A 22,996-nucleotide genomic window follows, 5' to 3' on the forward strand; every position below is an offset into this window, starting at 1 on the left:
AACTCAAAGTGATAACTAGTGATGTGCGATGCCACTGTTTTTTTTCCCGATCCGATACCAAGTAAAATTCAGGCTGGTATGGGCCATACCGATTTGATACCTATACTTTGTGCAGGTATACCTAATATGTCTCCTAAAATTTAAAAAGTTGCGTATTTCAAATAATAACATGTCTCATAGCACAGCAAGACAAAACCATGGACAGAATCATATAAAGTACACAAAAGTGTTGTTTCAAACCATAAACAAATAAATAAATTGGTCAAAATGTTGCATAGATTATGTTTTACAGATCATCTTCAAGTCGCTTTCTGACAGTCGCTTCAGGATGCGCCGTTTTGTGGGCGGTCTTATTTACGTGCCTCCACTTCGACAGTGTCTTCTCCCCGTCATCTTTATTGTAGCGGTGTAGCGTGCAAGGACGGGAGTGGAAGAAGTGTCAAAAGATGGAGCTAACTATTTTAATGACATTCAGACTTTACTTCAATCAATAACGGAGCAGCATCTCCTCATCCGTGGCTCACTAGTGCAACAACAACGCCGGAATTGTGTCCCGTGAAAAACCGTCCGACGGGAACTCTCTAATAACTAAAGTTCCTTGGGTGAATTATGTTAACTCACTACACCGGTATGTTTTAGTGCTTTCATGGTGAGTTTACTGACAGATATACTGTAAGTAAGAACTTTACACTACTTTATATTAGAAATGGCAACAGCGGAGGATGAATGTCCCATAACAAGAAGATAGAGACAAAGAAGAAGCTTATCCACTACGGTGTCCGCACGGACGCAAATTTTCAGGACTTATGCAGATCCCAAATACAGATCAGCAGGTACCAGAAGGTAAGAAAAGTTGCTTTTGCATATTATTGTGAAACAAAACGCCAGATAATATGCCTTACCTTATACACACACCATAATAATACTCCTATGTTGAAGCACAGTACAATCCATCAAGCGGTGCGACTTCATAGCTTACCAAAGTCGTACTAAAACATGTTGATAGAATTTTGAGCGCTGTGTGTAATGTTGTATATTCTCAATGGAACATACAAAATGTTGCTGTTGTTTACTTGAGTCATATTGCAGTCTACACATATCTCTTATGTGTGACTGTCATCTACTGGTCACACTTATTTCACCATATACCAAATAAAATTGCCTGGAGGTCGGTAAGCACAATCAAAATGATTCCGTACATTAGGCGCACTAGGTTATAAGGCGCACTGTCGAGTTTTGAGAAAATTAAAGGATTTTAACTGCGCCTTATTGTCTGAAAAATACGGCATTCATGCTAAAATGAAGATTATGATGTAATGTCAACGACCAAAATAAGTAAATTAAAATATGCTCTTAAAACTAGGGAAACTATTTACTGGGTAGCAGGTTATAGTTTGCTTTGTGCATAATTGTAGCTGTTTGCAAATGCACCAACACATTCAGATTTACACATGAGGTATTCATGCAAGTAGCAATATAATATTATTGTGGTAGTACTAGCTATGTGTACTGCATCATAGACAGGTACTTTTAATATTATCATTGTTTTGTTTTTGTTCAGTTTTTCACGACTGCAAACTACAACCATAATGCCAAAACAATTGTTAAATACAGTAGGTACCTCTTTGACGTTGTCATTGAAAACCGAGCATTATCTTAGTCAAGGCAGTGCGTGTGTCAGATTGTGACAAGCAATTGAACGCAGCACTCTCTCCTGTTGTCATCTGCACTTGAACGCAACAACAGTTTTACCTTGACAGGAAGCGTCGACGACCACTTTAGGAGCTTTTTGTCTGTTTGTTTATTCAAATAACTTCCCGAGAGGAGGCTTCCAAGTCGTGTTGACACGAAGATGAAGGCTGGATAGATTTTTGAGCGCTGTGTGTAATGTTCTATATTCTCAATGGAACATACACAATGTTGGTGTTGTTTACTTGAGTCATGTTGCAGTCTACACGTATCTCTTGTGTGTGACTGCTATCATATTGCAGTCTACACGTATCTCTTATGTGGGACTGTCATCATATTGCAGTCTACACGTATCTCTTATGTGTGACTGCCATCTACTGGTCACACTTAACATTTCACCATGTACCAAATACAATTGCTTGGAGGTCGGTAAGCACAACCAAAATTATTCCGTACATTAGGCGCACCGCGTTATAAGGCGCGCACTGTCGAGTTTTGAGAAATTGAAAGGATTTTAAGTGTGCCTTATAGTCCGAAAAATACGGTAGTCATGCTAAAATAAAGATCATGATGTAATGTCAACGACCAAAATTAAAATGAGGGAAATTATTTACTGGGTAGCAGGTTATAGTTTGCTTTGTGCATAATTTAAGCTGTTTGCAAATGCACCAAATTCATTCTGATTTACACATGAGGTATTCATGTAAATAGCAATATAATATTATTGTGGTTGTACTAGCATAGGTAAAGAAGTCTACTGCATAATTTAATATTATCATTGTTTTGTTTTTTTCAGTTTTTCACGACTGCAAACTAAACAATTGTTAAACGGGTGCCTCTTTGACGTTGTCATTCTAAACCGAGCATTATCTTTTGTAGATTGTGACAAGCACTTGAACGCAGCACTCTCTCCTGGTGTCATCTGCACTTGAACGCAACAACAGTTTTACCTTGACTGGAAGCGTCGACGACCACTTTGGGAGCTTTCTGTCTTTTTTTTTTATTTTTTATCCAAATAACTTCCCGAGAGGAGGTTTCCAAGACGTGTTGACACGAAGATGAAGGCTGGGGAAAAGCGGCATTTGTCCTTTAGTTGTTGAGAGGCAAGAAGCGAGACTTCCTCCATTAGCCGCCTCGCCGGGGAGAGAGGTACACAAAATGTGTGCTTTGGAATTGGATGGCGGACGAAGAGGAGACGGGAGGAGAGGAGATGATGTCTGCCTCCGTGATGCTGCTGCAGCCTAATAACTAACTACACCGAGAGAGAGAGAGAGGGGAGAGGGAGAGAGACCTTTAACAAACAATTTATCGGCGCCACTTCCGGTTAAAGTAAGCGTCACATGTATGCCGATTTAAATTAAATTTTCTTTTACGTTACAACCAATTTACAATTAAGGTTGCAACATTTTTGAACAGCTTAATCAAAAAAGGACGACTTAAACTAAATAAAAATGATCATTCAGACCGATTAAAATGACCGCTTGTCACTCACGGCTGTCTCGTTGAAGCAGACCTGGGACCATAGGGCACACCGGATTATAAGGCGCATATTATGATTTATTTTCTAAATGTAAAAGACTTCCTTGTGGTCTACATAACATGTAATGGTGGTTCTTTGGTCAAAATGTTGCATAGATGATGTTTTACAGATCATCTTCAAGTCGCTTTCTGACAGTCTCTTCAGGATGCGCCGTTTTGTGGGCGGTCTTATTTACGTGCCTCCACTTCGACAGCGTCTTCTCCCCGTCATCTTTTGTTGTATTAGCGGTGTAGCGTGCAAGGACGGGAGTGGAAGAAGTGTCAAAAGATGGCGCTAAGTGTTTTAATGACATTCAGACTTTACTTCAATCAATAACGGAGCAGCATCTCCTCATCCGTGGCTCACTAGTGCAACAACAACACAGGAAATGTGTCTCTAATAACTAAAGTTCCTTGGGTGAATAATGTAAACTCACTGCACCGGTATGTTTTAGTGCTTTCATGGCGAGTTTACTGACAGATATAAGTAAGAACTTTACACTACGTTATATTAGAAATGGCAACAGCGGAAGATGAATGTCACATAACAAGAAGATAGAGAAAAAGAAGAAGCTTATCCACTACGGCGTCGACACGGACTACAAAGGCGGACGCGCGCAAATTTTCAGAACTTATGCAGATCCCAAATACAGATCAGCAAAATGACCGGATTTTACTCACGGCTGTCTCATTAAAGCATACCTGGGCAAAGTAAGGCCCGGGGGCCACATGTGGCCTGTTAAGCGTTTCAATCTGGCCCTCCGGACATTCCCAAATCATTTTTTTTCAATCTTTAAGATATAAAGTGTAGCTGCCATTATGATGTGCAGTGATGTTGTCAAATGACCGTAAGTCTTTACTATACAAAGTATTTCAATGGTCGGAATCTGCGCTTTTGCATGATATACTAGTTATTAAGGTTGTCCCGATACCAATATTTTAGTTCCAGTACTTTTCTAAACAAGGGGGACCACAAAAAATTGCATTATTGGCTTTATTTCAACAAAAAATCTCACGGTACATTAAACATAAGTGTGTTATTGCAATCGAAGACAAATTTAGTCCTTAAATAAAATAGTGAACATACTAGACAACTTGTCTTTTAGTAGTACCGTATTTTCCCGACTATCGGCGCCGCTTCCAGTTAAAATTAGCGTCACATGTATGCCGATTTTAATTACATTTCCTTTTACATTACAACCAATTTACAATTAAAGTTGCTACATTTTTGAACAGCTTAATCAAAAAAGGACGAATTAAACTAAATTACAATGATCATTCAGGCCGATTAAAATGACCGCTTGTCACTCACGGCTGTCTCATTAAAGCAGGTTAGGCAAATTAAGGCTTTGGGGCCACATGCGGCCCGTTAAGCATTTTAATCTGGCCCGCCGGACATTCCTAAATAATTTTTTTAGATATTTAAGATGGAAAGTGTAGCTGCCATTATGATGTGCAGTGATGTTGTCAAATGACCGTAAGTTTTGAACTATACAAAGTATTTCAATGGTTGGAATCTGCGCTTTTGCATGATATACTAGTTACTAGGGTTGTCCCAATACCAATATTTTAGTACCTGTACCGGTATTTCGATACTTTTCGGTACTTTTCCAAATAAGGGGGACCACAAATATGGCATTATTGGCTTTATTTTAACAAAAAATCTCACGGTACATTAAACATATGTTTATTATTGCAATGGAAGACCCATTTAGTCCTTAAATAAAATAGTGAACATACTAGACAACTTGTCTTTTAGTAGTACTGTATTTTTTGGACTATAAGGCGCACTTAAAACCTTTTTTTTTCCTCAAAACTCGACAGTGCGCCTTATAACCCGGTGCGCCTAATGTACGGAATAATTCTGGTTTTCCTTACCGACCTCGAAGCAATTTTATTTGGTACATGGTGTAATGATAAGTGTGACCAGTAGACATAAGAGATAAGTGTAGACTGCAATATGATGGCAATATAACTCAAGTAAACAACACCAACATTTTATATGTTCCATTGAAAATATAGAACATTACACACGGCGCTCAAAAATTTACCAACATGTTTTAGAATGACTTTGGTAAGTTATGAAGCCGCACCACTTGATGGATTGTACTGTGCTTCAACATAGGAGTATTATTATGGTGTGTTAAGTTAAAGTTAAAGTACCACTGATAGTCACATACACGCTAGGTGTGGTGAAAGTACTCTCTGCATTTGACCCATCCCCTTGTTCCACCCCCTGGGAGGTGAGGAGAGCAGTGAGCAGCAGCGGTGGCCGCGCTCGGGAATCATTTTGGTGATTTAACCCCCAATTCCAATCCTTGATGCTGAGTGCCAAGCAGAGAGGTAATGGGTCCATTTTTATAGTCTTTAGTATGACTCGGCCGATTTCAACTCATGACTTACCGATCTCAGGGCGGACACTCTAACCACAAGGTGTATGAGGTAAGACATATTATCTGCCGTTTTGTTTTGCAATATTATGCAAATGCAACTTTTCTTACCTTCTGCTACCTGCTGATCTGTATTTGGGATCTGCATAAGTCCTGAAAATGTGTGCATATCCGCCTTTGTAGTCCTTGGCGACACCGTAGTGCAGACCTGGGCATTCGGCGGCCCGTGGGCCACATCCGGCCCTTTGTGCGTCCCTGTCTGGCCCGCTTGAGGCCAATCGTAAATTACAAAATACATTTAAAAAAGTATCTATGTCGAGTGTGCAATGCAACGGTGCTGCTTTTCTTTTGAAAAGCGTTATTTGTATTACTTCCGTGTGGACGTATGCACGTGTGTGATTGTGAGTGAATATGAACAACGGCAATCACAAATTACTAAATACATTTAAAAAAATATCTATGTCGTGCGTGGAATACAACTGTGCTGCTTTTATTTTGAAAAGTGTTATTTATGGACATATGTCCGTGTGAAACCTGTGAGTGAAGGTGCACAGCGACAAGTGATGCCCGGTTACCCCCGAGATGTCAGCTCACGCTAAAAAAGAAAAGTTGATGACGAATGCCGTGTTTCCAACAAGACATGGACTGCCAAGTATTTCTTTACAGAAATTAAAGGTAAAGCCGTGTGCTTAATTTGTGGTACACAGGTTGCTGTGTTTAAAGAATATAATTTGAATCGCCACTACATGACGAAGCACGAGGAAAAATACCGGAATCTGTCCGATGAAGAGCGTGCAAGGGAGGCTGATGCGTTGATGGTAAAACTGCAAACCCAACAAGGACTTTTTGCCAAATTTCACACCCCCAGAGATGCAGCCGTCAGAACAAGTTTAGTCATTTCTCACAAAATCGCCAGAAAAAGTAAGGCTTTTTCTGACGGAGAGTTTATTAAGGAGTGCTTATTGGACTGTTGCGCTGATATGCCCGGAGAAGACAGGCGCATTTGAGAACGTGTCACTCTGCCGACGCACTGTAACGAGGCGGGTTGAGACCATCGCTGGAAACTTGGAGCTTCAGCTGAAGAACAGAACGGCCCACTTTGACTGTTTGTCGCTGGCTTTGGAAGAGAGCTGCGATGTACGTGACACCGCCCAGCTGCTCTTCTTCTTACGGGTGATAACTGCAGACTTTCAAATCACGGAGGAGCTGGCAGCCATGCAGTCAATTAAAGGGACAATCACAGGTACCTATTGCCTATTGTTCACATAGGTAAATGCGTGTTTGGACATGTTAGGACTGAAATGGGACAAGCTGGCAGGTGTGACAACAGATGGTTGTCCAAATCTGATGGAGAAAAATGTTGGACTTTTAAAGAGGATGCAGGATAAAGTGACAGAAATTTACATTTTTGCATTGTATTATACATCAGGAAGTGTTGTGTAAGACAGTGTTAAAAATAAAACCATCAAAAGCAATCTGTTTTTATATGAAGTTAAGTTAGGTTATGTCAGGACTTGGTCCTTGACGTGGTTCGTTCTCCCAGAAGGCAACGGAAAATTGGCGCGTGCGAGACGTGAATTTAAATACATGTTTATTTTAATTAATCAAAAAAGGTGCAAACAAAAGGCGCTCACAGTGGAGGTACAAAACGACTATGAAAACAAAACACTAGCACAAAGGCAGAACTAGGACATAAAACAAAACTTGCAAACTACGGCTTGAATAAAGAAAACTTACTTGGAACCAGAACAGGACATGAAAAAGAGCAGCATGGATCATGAACAAGGGGGTGTAGAAAGTGTGTCAAGAGTGATGTCGCCAGGCCGACTGCCTGGCAACAATGGCCTTAAATACTAGTGACATGATTAGTGAAAACAGGTGCGTGACATGAGGATGTGAAACAGGTGAAACTAATGGTTACTATGGTGACAAAGCAAGGGAGTAAAGACAAGAACTAAAAAGTGTCCAAAAACCAAACAAAACAAAAACATGATCAACACAGACATGACAGGTTAAATGAAATTATTATTATTATTATTATTTATCTTTCGGTACATCAAAAATAATATTGAGCAAAATTTAAATGAAATATTGTCGATGTGGCCCTCCAGCAGTGCTCGGGGTGCTCATGCGGCCCTCGGTAAAAATGAATTGCCCACCCCTGCCGTAGTGGATAAGCTTTTTCTTTTTCTCTATTTTCTTGTTATGGGACATTCATCATCCGCCGTTGCCATTTCTAATATAAAATAGTGTAAAGTTCTTACTTATATCTGTCAGTAAACTCGCCATGAAAGCACTAAAACATACCGGTGTAGTGAGTTTATATTATTCACCCAAGGAATGGTCGGACGGTTTTTCACGGGACACATTTACGGCGTTGTTGTTGCACTAGTGAGCCACGGATGAGGAGATGCTGCTCCGTTACTGATTGAAGTAAAGTCTGAATGTCATTAAAACAGTTAGCTCCATCTTTTGACACTTTTTTGACAACAAATATGACGGGGAGAAGACGCTTTCGAAGTGGAGGCACGTAAATAAGACCGCCCACAAAACGGCGCATCCTGAAGAGACTGTCTGAAAGCGACTTGAAGATGATCTGTAAAACATCATCTATGCAACATTTTGACCAAAGAACCACCATTACATGTTATGTAGACCACAAGGAAGTATTTTACATTTAGAAAAAATATATAATAATATGACCCCTTTAATGCGCCCTATAATCGCTTTATATATGAAAAAAGATCGAAAATAGATCATTCATCGGCAGTGCACCTTATAATCCGGTGCGCCCTATGATCCGGAAAATACAGCAAGTAAACAAACAAAGATTAGTCTGCTGACGTATGCAGTAACGTATTGTGTTATTTATCTACCTATTATTTTGCCAACATTATAAAGGACAAGCTGGAAGACTTGATTGTTAATCTACTTGTTCATTTACTGTTAATATCTACTTATTTTCTGTTTTAACATGTTCTGTCTACACTTCTGTTAAAATGTAATAATCACTTATTCTTCTCTTCTTTGATACTTTACATTAGTTTTGGATGATACCACACATTTGGGTATCGATCCGATACCAAGTAGTTACAAGATCATACATTGGTCATATTCAAAGTCCTGAGTTTATAAACATAATATAATTTTTATTTTTAAAGGAAAACAGATTTTGTGGCAATAAAAAATATCGATGTAATCATAGTAGTATCGACTAGATACGCTCCTGTACTTGGTATCATTACAGTGGATGTCGGGTGTAGATCCACCCATGGCATTTGTTTGCATTGTGACACCGGTGAGCTATTGTATCCTCCTACGGTGTGTAGTGAAACATGTTTAGCTATTCCTCCTCATGCAGTGATAATGATACTTGTAAGAAACTTACTTTATTTGTCGCCATCGAGGCCAGAATGAGTGATTAAGAAGTAGCTAAAACACTGCCGACTGCGGGTGGATGTTCGTTGCTAGCTAGCTAGTCATGTCTTAAAGCACCTCTTCCTGAGAGTATTTCAGTGTTATAACATCACCTTCATCTTTGCTTTTTACACCAAAATGCGTCCATTCTCTGTTTTCTGTCTACAAACTGTGTCGGCTTGTAAGTACTCTGTGTGTGTGCGCTGCCGAACATGCTTCTCTGCTCGTAAAAAAACAGCAATGTCAGGACATGACGTCATGCCCGGGAACCGGTACTTTTCAAAGAGAGTATAGTACCGTTTACGATTCATTAGTACCGCAATACCATACTAGTACCAGTATACGTGTGTGTAGCATAGCTTCAAGCTCGGACAAGGAAGAGTTCGGGCTGCCAGTTGAATAGATTCTACGTCAATCTGCAAAATGTATACAGTAGCTTGCTATTGCTGTCTATCATTTCGAGAGAGACCTTTGACAAAGACAACGGCCGTCTGTTCTTGTCAGGCTGCACTCTCTCACTGCAACTCCTGTCTGCTTTCAAGTCTTCTCCACATGCCAAGCACACTCTGAAACAGAATCCTACCCAGGACCGCAGACAGCTCTCTGCACAGTGGAAAACTAGGGCAGCCACTGCCCTTGTTGTTGCTGCCTACCTTCCTTTTATAATGCCAGTCAATCTCAATTCACTCTGGGAGTGACTAAAGATGAGCTGAGATTAGTATCAGAGCGCCACAATCCTTGCCCCCTAACTAGGCGGTTTGATGGCATAAACAAAGTGTTTGTCCACCGACTGGTAAAGACAAACACGATTTAGTCGAGCCAAATGACTGCAGGTGCACTTCTGTCTTATCGGCTTGTTTTCACTCGTCACATTTGATCTTTCTCACCCCTGTGAGGTGAGGGCCGGGGAGAAAACACAACCTAACTGTCGCTGTTTACCTTGATCTTACATATATTCACTTGCAGGCTGTCATGCGGGGGTCGCATCTTACTGCGGGGTTCGTTCTCTTGGGATTCAGACGGACCACTCCGGACAAAGCGTGCAGGGAGGAAGGATTTAATCTTCGTAAATCATAACACATTCAAAAAACAGGACGCAAACCAAAGGGGCTGCGTGCCGATCGCACGTGAAGCTAAGGTACAAACTTAGCACAGGAATCAAGAAACATAGAAAAGAGAAATAACCCTACGTGCCTGTTGCAAACAGGAAACAATGAAGCCAGACAGAGTGTGGCGAGCAACGTGAATAAATAGCTCTCTGATTAGTGCCCGGCAGCAGGTAAGCTTGCCGAACGCTAACCAGAGGCAGGTGAAACCAATCAGTACCCATGGTGACCAAAACAAAGCCAGGAGTGCACAAAACAGGAACCAAGGGAGTCCAAAACTAACAGAACATGACTAAACAAAACATGATCCGGGCCACGGATCATGACACAGGCCATATGTTCAAAGGCCATCACTCCCCCTGCCTAAATCAAATACCAGACCAGCGTTTTGGAGCTAAACTGGTCCTGAGTGACTTTATATGCACTAGGGTTGTCCCCATACCAATATTTTAGTACCGGTACCAAAATGTATTTCGATACTTTTCAGTACTTTTCTAAATAAAGGGAACCACAAAAAATTTAATTTTTGTCTTTATTTGAACAAACAATCTTGGGTTACATGAAACATATGTTTATTATTAAAAAATTTAGTCCTTAAAGAAAATAGTGAACATACTAGACAACTTGTCTTTTAGTAGTAAGTAAACAAACAAAGACTCCTAATTAGTCTGCTGATGTATGCAGTAACATATTCATCATTCTATTATTTTGTCAACAATATGAGGGACAAACTGTAAACATTTATTATTAATCTACTTGTTCATTTACTGTTAATATCTGCGTATTTTCTGTTTTAACATGTTCTATCTACACTTCTGTTAAAATGTAATAATCACTTATTCTTCTCTTCTTTGATACTTTACATTAGTTTTGGATGATACCACCCATTTAGGTATCGATGTGATACCAAGTAGTTACAGGATCATACATTGGTCATATTCAAAGTCCTCATGTGTCCAGGGCCGTATTTCCTAACTTTATAAACATAATAGGAATTTGGCGAAAAAAAGGAAAAAAGATTTTGTGACGATAAAAAATATCAATGTAATCATAGTATTATCAACTAGATACGCTCTTGTACTTGGTATCATTACAGTGGATGTCAGGTGTAGATCCTCCCATGGCGTTTGTTTACATTGTGACGCCGTTGAGCTATTGTATCCTCCTACGGTACTTGTTAGAAACTTACTTTATTTGTCGCCGTGGAGACAAGGATTAGTGCAGGGGTCGGCAACCTTTACCACTCAAAGAGCCATTTTGACGAGTTTCACAAATTAAAGATAACAATGGGAGCCACAAAACTCTTTTGAAACTCAAAATGAAATAACACTGTATACAACGTTTTTATTTACTTTTGGGCTATGTTTAGACCAGGGGTCTCAGACACACGCCCCGGCCTGCACCTTATTAAAACAATTTAATGTTAGTGCGGCCCGCGAGTTTTACATTAACGGTGCTTGACAGCGTCATACTTGCCAACTCTCCCAGTCTTTCCGGGAGACACCCGAAATGTAGGGCGTGTTGGCACTGTCTTTAGCCATCTCTACAGCCTGCGCACACAGCGTACCTGATCGGCCACATGCTAAGTGCAGCTTCTGCTTTCACACGAAAGTGACAGCAAGGCATACTTACTCAACAGTCACACAGCTTACACTGACGGTGGCCGTATAAAACAACTTTAACACAACATTAACACTGTTACGTTACAAATATGTGCCACACTGTGAATTCACACCAAAAAAGAATGACAAACACATTTCTGGAGAACATCTGCACCGTAACACAACATAAACACAACACATCGAATACCCAGAATCCCATGCAGCCCTAAGTCTTCCGGTCTACATTGTACACCCCCGCTACCACCAAACCCCGCCCACCTCAACCGACGCACGAAGGGGGATGGGGAGGGGGGTTGATGTGTGGGGGGGTGGTGGTGGTAGCGGGGGTGTACAATGTAGACTGGAAGAGTTAGGGCTGCATGGGATTCTGGGTATTCGTTCTGTTGTATTTATGTTGTTTAACGGTGCGGATGTTCTCCAGAAATGTGTTTGTCATTCTTTTTTGGTGTGGGTTCACAGTGTGGCGCATATTTGTAACGTAACAGTGTTAAAGTTGTTTTATATGGCTACCGTCAGTGTAAGCTGTGTGGATGTTGACCAAGTATGCCTTGCTGTCTCCAACGTGTACAAGTAAAAGCTACATACACCATGTGGACGGGCTGGCACGGTGTTTGTACAGGCTATAGAGGATCAGAAAATGCAGTGCTTTCATGGCACGCCCTTGATTAAGTTGTTAGGGTGTAAATTGGAGAATATTTGCCTCGGGAGATTTTAATTTAGTTGTAAGGGTGAAAACTGGAGAATATTTACTCCGGGAGATTTCTAAGAGAGGCACTGAAATCCGTAGGTCTCCTGGGAAAATCGGGAGGGTCGGCAAGTATGCAGCTGAGCCGCATCAGAGTGGTCAAAGAGCCGCATGCGGCTCCGGAGCCGCGGGTTGCCGACCCCTGGATTAGTGATTTAGAAGTTGCCAAAACACTGCCGACTGTAGATGGATGTTAGCCACTAGCTAGCTGGCTGACCATGTCTTAAAGCACCTCTTCCTGAGGGTGTTTCAGTGTTATAACTTCGCCTTTATCCTTACTTTTTACACCAAAATGCGTCCATTCTCCCTTTTCTGTCTACACACTGTGTCTGCTTGTAAGTACTCCGTTTGTGCGAGCTGCATGCTCTTCTGCTCTTAAAACCAGCAACGTCACGACGTGACTACGTGCTGTCATGCCCGGAACCGGTACTTTTCAAACAGAGTATAGTACAGTTTTTGATTCATTAGTACCGCGATGCTATATTAGTACCGGTATACCGTACAACCCTAATATGCAGTCAGTAGCTTGCGGTTAGAGGCAAGGGCATTTAACAAATCTGAACACTTCATATTTCTGTTCCTGCCACCTGCACTATCTTGATCAATCTTGATAGTGAAGTGGCGAGCCTCATGGAAATGGTTGGAAGCACCTTGTATTCGGATCATGTATGCTGCAACATGAACCCTGCAGATAAGCCCTGGCTCCTTTTGCATTTGAATCAAAGTCTCTCTCTGGCGTTCTCGGCCCCCCTCTTCAGGCAGCTGTGCTATGATGGAGGATGACCTCCTTAATGAAGAGGGGAGGTGAATTGATTAATTGATTCTACCATGAATTGATTAACTTGGACCTCGACTTAAACAAGTTGAAAAACATATTCGGGTGTTACCATTTAGTGGTCAATTGTACGGAATATGTACTGTACTGTGCAATCTACTAATAAAAGTTTCAATCAATCAATCAATGTATGACAGGCCACACATATACCAGTGTAATCACAAGTGATCAAATCATTCAATGATTTGAATGGCGGCGCCTTGATGGCGGCAGCTTCTTGCAGACGCTCTTGGAAGTGTAGACCGATTTGGCAAAAATACCCGTCAATTCAGTCAATTTAATGGCTAGCTCACAGCGTAGTCACTCCGTGATCACTTACGACCGACATACGATTCTGGATGTGGAGAGATTGGGCCATTTTGGCCTGAAAGATGCGTGTACGGTGGACCTCCTCGCTAACTTGGGAATTCTTCGCGAGCTACATCCAGTGGTGGCCTTTGAAGCAGCGGGGTCCACTACCAGCGGGGACCGTCAACGAAAGAGACGTAAGCGGTGTGTTCGGAAGCAGAAGCGGGGATGCCGGGCGGGGCTAACAACAAAGCTAAAGGCTAATCCTCAAAGTAGCGCCAATAAGGAGTCCGTTAAGCTAGAACTAGCCAGCGCCAGGCTGGATAATCCCTGCACACATAGCAATTCTCTTAGAATAATATACAACTCACATAATGTTTTTTCTGCTGTGACTGTGTCAGAAGTGGACATGCATTCTATTGAGGTGGCAAACTATGATGCGTTCAGTTTATCGCAGCACCAAGCAAACAATCTGAAAATTCCTGTCATATCAATTCCTAGATATGGTCGAAACTATTTAAAGTACACTACGCATAATAAACGTAACATTATTAATATTGCTACTACGGATAATTTCAACAAAAACTCCTCAAAACATCCCACTACCTATAGTATGGGCTTTTTAAACATAAGATCATTATCTTCCGAAACGTTATTAGTTAATGAGCTCATTAGAGACAACAATCTCGACGTCGTTGGTCTAGCCGAGACCTGGCTCAAACCAGACGAGTTTTTTGCGCTGGGTGAGGCGTCTCCTCCTGGCTATGCGGGAATGCATATTGCCCGTCCCATTAAAAGGGGTGGGGGAGTCGCACTAATATACAACAAAAACTTTAACCTTACCTCGAACCCAAATAATAAATATAACTCATTTGAGATGCTTACTATGAGGTTTGTCACACCGCTGCCTCTCCACCTGGCTGTTATCTACCGCCCCCCAGGGCTCTATTCGGACTTTATCAGTGAATTCTCAGAGTTCGTTGCTGATCTTGTGACGCACGCCGACAATATAATCATAACGGGAGACTTTAACATCCATATGAATACCCCATCGGACCCTCCGTGCGTGGCGCTCCAGACTATAATTGATAGCTGTGGTCTTACACAAATAATAAATGAACCCACGCATCGCAACGGTAATACGATAGATCTAGTGCTTGTCAGGGGTGTCACCACCTCTAAAGTTACGATACTCCCGTACACTAAAGTAATGTCCGATCATTACCTTATAAAATTTGAAGTTCTGACTCATTGTCAACAAACTAATAATAATAATAATAACTACTATAGCAGCCGCAACATTAATGCTGCCACAACGATGACTCTTGCTGACCTACTGACTTCGGTAATGGCACCATTCCCAAATTATGTGGGCTCTATTGATAACCTCACTAACAACTTTAACGACGCCCTGCACGACACCATTGATAGTATAGCACCGCTAAAGCTAAAAAGGGCCCCTAAAAGGCGTACCCCATGGTCTACAGAAGAAACTAAAGCCCATAAATTATCATGTAGAAAGCTGGAACGCAAATGGCGCACGACTAAACTTGAGGTTTTCCATCAAGCATGGAGTGATAGTTTAATAACTTATAAACGCATGCTTACCTCAGCTAAAGCTAAATATTACTCAAATCTCATCCACCTCAACAAAAATTATCCTAAATTTTTGTTTAGTACAGTAGCATCGCTAACCCAACAAGGGACTCCTCCCAGTAGCTCCACCCACTCGGCAGATGACTTTATGAATTTCTTTAATAAGAAAATTGAACTCATTAGAAAAGAGATTAAAGACAACGCATCCCAGCCACAACTGGGTTCTATTAACACAGATACGACTGTATATACGACGGACACTGCCCTCCAAAATAGTTTCTCTCTCTTTGATGAAATAACATTGGAGGAATTGTTAAAATGTGTAAATGGGACAAAACAAACAACATGTTTACTTGACCCAATTCCTGGGAAACTTATCAAGGAGCTTTTTGTATCGTTAGGTTCATCAGTGTTAAATATTATAAACTTATCACTTTCCTCTGGCACTGTTCCCCTAGCATTCAAAAAAGCGGTTATTCATCCTCTACTCAAAAGACCTAACCTCGATCCTGATCTCTTGGTAAACTACCGGCCGGTGTCCCACCTTCCGTTTATCTGGAAAATCCTCGAAAAAATTGTTGCACAGCAGCTAAATGAACACTTAGCGTCTAACAATCTCTGTGAACCTGTTTAATCCGGTTTCAGGGCAAATCACTCTACGGAGACAGCCCTCGCAAAAATGACTAATGATCTATTGCTAATGATGGATTCTGATGCGTCATCTATGTTGCTGCTTCTTGATCTTAGCGCCGCTTTCGATACTGTTGATCATAATATTTTATTAGAGCGTATCAAAACACGTATTGGGACTTAGCCTTGTCTTGGTTTAACTCTTATCTTACTGACAGGATACAGTGCGTCTCCCATAACAATGTGACCTCGGACTATGTTAAGGTAACGTGCGGAGTTCCCCAGAGTTTGGTTCTTGGCTCTGCACTCTTTAGTATTTACATGCTGCCGCTAGGTGACATCATACACAAATACGGTGTTAGCTTTCACTGTTATGCTGATGACACCCAACTGTACATGCCCCTAAAGCTGACCAACTCGCCGGATTGTAGTCAGCTGGAGGCGTGTCTTAATGAAATTAAACAATGGATGTCCACTAACTTTTTGCAACTCAACGCTAAGAAAACGGAAATGCTGATTATCGGTCCTGCTCAACACCGACACCTATTTAATAATACCACCTTAACATTTGACAACCAAACAATTACACAAGGCGACTCGGTAAAGAATCTGGGTATTATCTTCGACCCAACTCTCTCGTTTGAGTCACACATTAAGAGTGTTACTAAAACGGCCTTCTTTCATCTCCGTAATATCGCTAAAATTCGTCCCATTTTGTCCACAAGCGACGCTGAGATCATTATTCATGCGTTCGTTACATCTCGTCTCGATTACTGTAACGTATTATTTTCGGGCCTCCCTATGTCTAGCATTAAAAGATTACAGTTGGTACAAAATGCGGCTGCTAGACTTTTGACAAAAACAAGAAAGTTTGATCATATTACGCCTATACTGGCTCACTTGCACTGGCTTCCTGTGCACTTAAAGGCCTACTGAAATGAATTTGTTTTATTTAAACGGGAATAGCAGATCCATTCTATGTGTCATACTTGATCATTTTGCGATATTGCCATATTTTTGCTGAAAGAATTTAGTATAGAACAAAGTCGATAAAGTTCGCAACTTTTGGTCTCTGATAAAAAAAAAGCCTTGCCCCTACCGGAAGTAGCGTGACGTCACAAGAGCTGGGGCTGCTGAGTCTTTCCTATTGTTTTCAATGATGGCCGCCAGAAGTGAGAGCGATTCCGACCGAGATAGCGACGATTTCCCCATTAATTTGAGCGAGGATGAAAGATTTTTGGATGAGGAAAGTGCAAGTGAAGAACTAGTGGGGATTGGAAGCGATTCAGAAGCTGTGAGAGGGATAGAGCCATACCGCTTTGAACCCGAAGCTGACGAAGACTGTCAGGAGGACGCTGCTGCTATTGATGCTGGAGGAGCACACGACATAGATCGCCTTCAGAATACAGAATGGTAAAATGTTATTTATTTATAGACTAGTTTTAGCTTGTGGCCTAGTCTTGCACTGTTACTGTTAGTGTTACAACTTACACCCCAGGCCTATCTATAGATTAAGTATCTATCATTGACACAATGCTGGAGTAGCACACGACATAGATCGCCTTCAGAATACAGAATGGTAAAATGTTATTTATTTATAGACTAGTTTTAGCTTGTGGCCTAGTCTTGCACTGTTACTGTTAGTGTTACAACTTACACCCCAGGCCTATCTATAGACCAAGTATCTATCATTGACACAATGCTGGAGTAGCACACGACATAGATCGCCTTCAGAATACAGAATGGTAAAATGTTATTTATTTATAGACTAGTTTTAGCTTGTGGCCTAGTCTTGCACTGTTACTGTTAGTGTTACAAATTACACCCCAGGCCTATCTATAGACTAAGTATCTATCATTGACACAATGTCAAACCTAATTAATTACCCATTATTTCTATGGGCCACAGCTCCATATCCTGGCAATACTAAAAATATGCATGTAGATTAATAAGATCCACAACAAGACAATGATAATATTAATTATTCCACATGTTTGCAGATTGCAGGTGTCCATAATAAGAATTGATTTACAAATATTATGAATATTTCTATTTCCAGGTGTACATGTCACAACTGTGTGAACATGGAGACAGTGGCTGAGTGTGTCTGCTGTCGTGAGCTAGATGCAGTGGCCAGAACGATGGAGGAGGAGAGGGTGGAGACGTGCATCATAGACCACCCTGGCTTTCCATCTGTGTGTCTGGATGAATGGGTGCTGCAGACAGCGTATTACGCCTACGAACAGCAATATGGCGTGCTGCAGCAACAGCAAAATGAGTGAAGCACTAATAAGTTTAAATAATTCTATCAACCTTTGGAAGATAAGTCAGAATGAGCACTTTCTTATCTTATTCTTAATCTGTGAAATGTACTGTGCTACAATGTACATGACATTATATATCATAGAAGTATTACATACATAAAACCGTAGATGTCAACAATATTTACAATTTACTGCAACAGTAAATGACAAATGAATAGAATGCATGACAATGTCTTTTGCATCTCAGAGAACAGTGAGTCACTGTGTATCCATGTCCGGATAATAACAGCTGCCATCATTTGCTAACAACTATTTTGTACTTGCAGGCGGAGACGACACACAGCCTATCGACAGTTTGTCCGCTTCTGCTGGGGATATCTGGGAAAGGAGATAAGGGTGGTACTACCAGCTTGTGTAGTACATAAGATTAGGACAACATTCCCATCGATGGACTACACGGGGTTCGAAGACGTGCAGTGACTGCAACACAATCCACATGGCCACTGTACTTAATCAATAAAATAAATCAATCAATCAATCAATCAATGTTTATTCATATAGCCCTAAATCACAAGTGTCTCAAAGGGCTGCACAAGCCACAACGACATCCTCGGTACAGAGCCCACATACGGGCAAGGAAAAACTCACCCCAGTGGGACGTCGGTGAATGACTATGAGAAACCTTGGAGAGGACCGCATATGTGGGTAACCCCCCCCTCTAGGCGAGACCGAAAGCAATGTATGTCGAGTGGGTCTGACATAATATTGTGAAAGACCAGTCCTTAGTGGATCTAACATAATAGTAAGAGTCCAGTCCATAGTGGGGCCAGCAGGAGGCCATCCCGAGCGGAGACGGGTCAGCAGCGCAGAGATGTCCCCAACCGATGCACAGGCGAGCGGTTCAACCCGTGTCCCAACTCTGGACAGCCAGCACTTCATCCATGGTCACCGGAATAACCCCTCCACAAGGGGGAGAGGGTGTGGGGTGGGGGGCAGAGGAGAAAAGAAAAGAAACGGCAGATCAGCTGGTCTAAAAATGGGGGTCTATTTAAAGGCTAGAGTATACAAATGAGTTTTAAGATGGGACTTAAATGCTTCTACTGAGGTAGCATCTCTAACTGTTACTGGGAGGGCAGTTAACACTTACCGATGCGTCTCCTGTGCTTGGCGATGGCTTCCTCCTTGTCTGGATTCTCCAGTTCATCGCAGAGGAAGGGAGGCACATCCACAGTGACGCTGACTGGTGTTCTCTGGTCAGGGGTCTGTCTGCAGCCAGCAACAACCTCCCTGATCAAGTCATCTACGTAGCCTGCAAAATACAATTGTACATGTTCCTGCTCACAACATAATATACTCATGGAGAGTGAAACTTGACAGTATTATTATCATGATACAAAGTTTTCAAGTGTTTACATGTTTTGTGTCCTCTACACTTACGGTATGTTGGCTCTGTCGTGATTTTCTTGACCACATGGCCCCCTGCTTTATACTTCGGGTAGCGTACTGCATAGAGCTCAGCACCCGCTTGTGTAGTGGCTATAGGGCGGCTCGAGTTTTCATTCCAGTGCAGCCCAGCAAGCAGGTTCCTAGGTGTGGTAACAGAATAATGTAATAATTAGTACTAAAGTATGGCACACACTAGTGACACTTAGATTAGTGTGGAAACATACCTGCACAGCATTCCGATGTATGAGAAGACATACATTTTCGGTGCGAACTGTATAAGATAAAAGACACTTTATTCAATCATGCGTCCATACAATGTGTGTGTAAATTTATAAATAGTTTGTAAATTTGAATACAAATGTTTGTGTATTAAACTGTTTATAGTCAGCTATTAAAGCTTGATCTCCTGCAATAATGAAGCTGTTTTGTTTTTAATTTTAACACCACGCCAGAATTGTTTGCAATCTTTCTCACCAAGATGCCTAGCCACTATGTTGGACCTCTAACTGCCTAGCCACTATGTTGGACCTCTAACATTCTCTTGCTTACACTGACTGTATCAAGGCTACATTTAGTATGCTCTAGTATTTTGCTCCCTGGCCACCAAAGTCCTAGTGGCAGGTGGTAACCACCGACGCCACCTACAGGCGATCAGCCTAATTCTCACCTGTATGATAAGGCTATGGAACGCCTCCACCTTGGAAGTCTGGTGTTCACCCGACAGCATGGCGATATCTTTCAGCAGGGACTTGTTGTTGACCACCTCCTCCAGTTTCACTGCTGAGCGTGAACCTAAACATACATTTAAAATAGAACAATGTTTCAACAAAAATGTTCCAGTCAACTTAAACTGGTTATTTACTTACAAGTTTATCTGAATTTTTTGACTTTCAAAAGATGTGCAGGAAAATACTGCTAGTCCCTCACTGCTTTCGGGCAACTTATTTGCCTACTCACTTTGTTTGAGCCATTTCTTTTGCCGTTGCAGTTGTCCATGAGTACAAATTGGGAAGAGGTCGCCATGGTCCTTGTGGATGTTCTGAATGTGTCGCTCCACAGACTTCCACTTGGCAACCAGAAGTCCCCCCTCTCCAGGCGGTGTAGACACTGCTGCCCAGTAGAGGTGGTTGATTATACTTTGCACCCAGGGCTTCAGGTCTTCACAGTCCTTATGCTTGTAGATGGCCTTCAGTTTCTTTCCGATGGCTACAAACAGAAAAAAGCAGAAATTTGTGGATTAAATACAATATGGCATTCATCTGATCACTAATATGTACACACTACTTCACAACTTGTCATGCATACAAATAATCCAACTAACATTTTGCAACATGCCAGATGTCATAGCAGTGCCGTGTATTGGGCATGTTTTCGCAAATCCATTTAGCGATCTGTCTGTGTCGGTCTGTCACCAGCACCCCGACATCCAGGTCCCAGCTGATCAACAGCTCCACCATCCTCTTCAGTCCTTCCATCTCCATATGGTAGCTGCCAAGACATCCGTTGCTCTGAAATATATATAACAGAAAACAATGAGCAAAGAAAAAAATGAAAAAGGGGCTTAGTATACATTGAAATGGTTAATGTTATTAGACAAATTTACTAGGATAATTCTGGAAAATCCCTTCTCTGCTTATTATGTTACTAGTGTTTTAGTGAGATTATATGGTCGTACCTGTACAACCTGAAGGTCGAGAACCACATTGGCCACAAGCTCCATTGTGGTGTAGGTACCAAACTTGGCACTGTGTCCCGGACTGTCTGCTCGCCCATCACCACCATGGACGAGGGGTCGGTCTTCCACCTGCAGCATGGTGAGGTGCGTCCGTTGCTGTTCCTCCCACACCTTTTTGATGGCTGGCTGCAGGATGAGCTCCAGGTGGTTGAAAAATGTCCTCTTCACATACGTGACCACTCCGATGCTGTTCAGCACTTGCAACACCTTGCCAGAAGATGCGCCAGCGAAGAGGATGCCAGCAGATAGCAGGATGTTGCCCGCGGCATAAGGGCCAATGTTTGGCTGGCTGCTCCAACTACTCCTCTGGTCACATGATGCACATTGAAGAGTCATGGTCAGCTGTGTACCGTTTGAATCCCAAGAAGGGCTTATGTCCTGGCTGCCACAGACTGGACAGTGACACCACATGACGAGACTCTGGAGGCACGACTCAAAGATGATGTACTTCGGTTCCTTGTGGCAGCCCTCTTCACGCATCTGGTGAGTACGTGGGCGATCTGGCGACCCGTCAGATTGACACGGATCCGATGTCGATGACTCACTCGGCACATAGCTGTCATCGGAAGAACCACTAACAAAAGGCGCAGTGGGACTTGATGCTGGTCCTACATCAAACAATGCAGGAGCACCTGGAGTTGCTATGTTAGTCTGCATCTCGGGGCTGTCAGATGGAGCTGCTACACTTGACGATGGGACTTCACTAACCCTGGCCAGCCGAGCTCTAACCCTCTCGAGGATCTCTGGGGTCACCTGGTGTCCTAGCAATAAAATCAAACACAAGTTGTTTTATATAATCTGTTAAAATTAAACTAGAATCACATACTAATTTTTGTCTTTGAATCACCTAATTTATCTGTCTACTCTACTCTGCACAGGCAGCTGTGCAATGTGTACTGTGATGTGCAGAATCATGTTCATCACCGAAATAGACATACCCTTTGATCTATGATGTATTTTCCCTGTTTGGGTGCTCTTGCTACTGGTCATTGCTGTTGGTGCTCTCCCAATCGGTACCCAGTCCGTCTGGCATCCTTGTTCTCTTGTATTTCCCTCATATGCGGTCCTCTCCAAGGTTTCTCATTGTCATTCACATTGACGTCCCACTGGGGTGAGTTTTTCCTTGCCCGTATGTGGGCTCTGTACCGAGGATGTCGTTGTGGCTTGTGCAGCCCTTTGAGACACTTGTGATTTAGGGCTATATAAATAAACATTGATTGAATGATGGATTGATGACATTACTTGTGTTCCTACTAGGCTAGTCCCGACACCAATACTTTGGTACCGGTACCAAAATGTATATCGATATGTTTTCGATACTTTTCCAAAGAAAGGAACTATGAAAAAGTTTATTTTAACAGAAAATCCGGCAATACAATAAACATATGTTTCTTACTGCACTCAAAGAAAAATTCTAGAAGGTTAAAATATAAATTAAAGGGCATTAAACACATTGTGTTTTTATTGTTGCCCTCCATATTGTACTTCACACACTCTTTATTAACCAGTAGAATTTTAGTTTTTATTGTTAGTTTTGAAGTCCAAATACCTCCATGTTGTACTTTGCACACTCTTTATTAACCAGTAGAATTGTAGTTTTTATTGTTAGTTTTAAAGTCCAAATACCTCCATATTGTACTTCACACGGACACCCACTCTTTATTAACCAGTAGAATTTTAGTTTTTATTGTTAGTTTTGAAGTCCAAATACCTCC

General features: G+C 41.8%; 2 protein-coding genes across 3 annotated transcripts; one reads left to right on the top strand and one right to left on the bottom strand.

The window, feature by feature from the left end:
- The first annotated feature begins 16,806 nt into the window (after positions 1 to 16,806).
- LOC133635862 (P2X purinoceptor 7-like) lies at positions 16,807 to 18,727 on the top strand. The gene is made up of 3 exons (XM_062029304.1): positions 16,807 to 17,249; positions 17,896 to 18,114; positions 18,427 to 18,727. The coding sequence occupies exons 1-3, from the start codon at positions 16,993 to 16,995 to the stop codon at positions 18,578 to 18,580; spliced, it is 630 nt and encodes a 209-aa protein (XP_061885288.1). The 5' UTR covers positions 16,807 to 16,992; the 3' UTR covers positions 18,581 to 18,727.
- LOC133635772 (uncharacterized) lies at positions 18,643 to 22,333 on the bottom strand. Of its 2 annotated transcripts, none has more exons than XM_062029176.1 (9): positions 22,220 to 22,333; positions 21,222 to 22,042; positions 20,868 to 21,054; positions 20,504 to 20,752; positions 20,214 to 20,338; positions 19,771 to 19,817; positions 19,538 to 19,686; positions 19,248 to 19,409; positions 18,643 to 19,033 (listed from the first exon to the last, which is right to left on the bottom strand). In XM_062029176.1, exons 1-9 carry the CDS (start codon positions 22,269 to 22,271, stop codon positions 19,002 to 19,004), a joined length of 1,824 nt encoding a protein of 607 aa, XP_061885160.1. In that variant the 5' UTR covers positions 22,272 to 22,333; the 3' UTR covers positions 18,643 to 19,001. The 2 variants fall into 2 exon arrangements, with proteins under 2 accessions (XP_061885160.1, XP_061885073.1); XM_062029089.1 differs by having other exon boundaries at positions 18,643 to 19,060.
- Positions 22,334 to 22,996: the final 663 nt, after the last annotated feature.

Source organism: Entelurus aequoreus, linkage group LG01 (assembly GCF_033978785.1).
Source record: "Entelurus aequoreus isolate RoL-2023_Sb linkage group LG01, RoL_Eaeq_v1.1, whole genome shotgun sequence".
Taxonomy (NCBI): Eukaryota; Metazoa; Chordata; class Actinopteri; order Syngnathiformes; family Syngnathidae; genus Entelurus; species Entelurus aequoreus.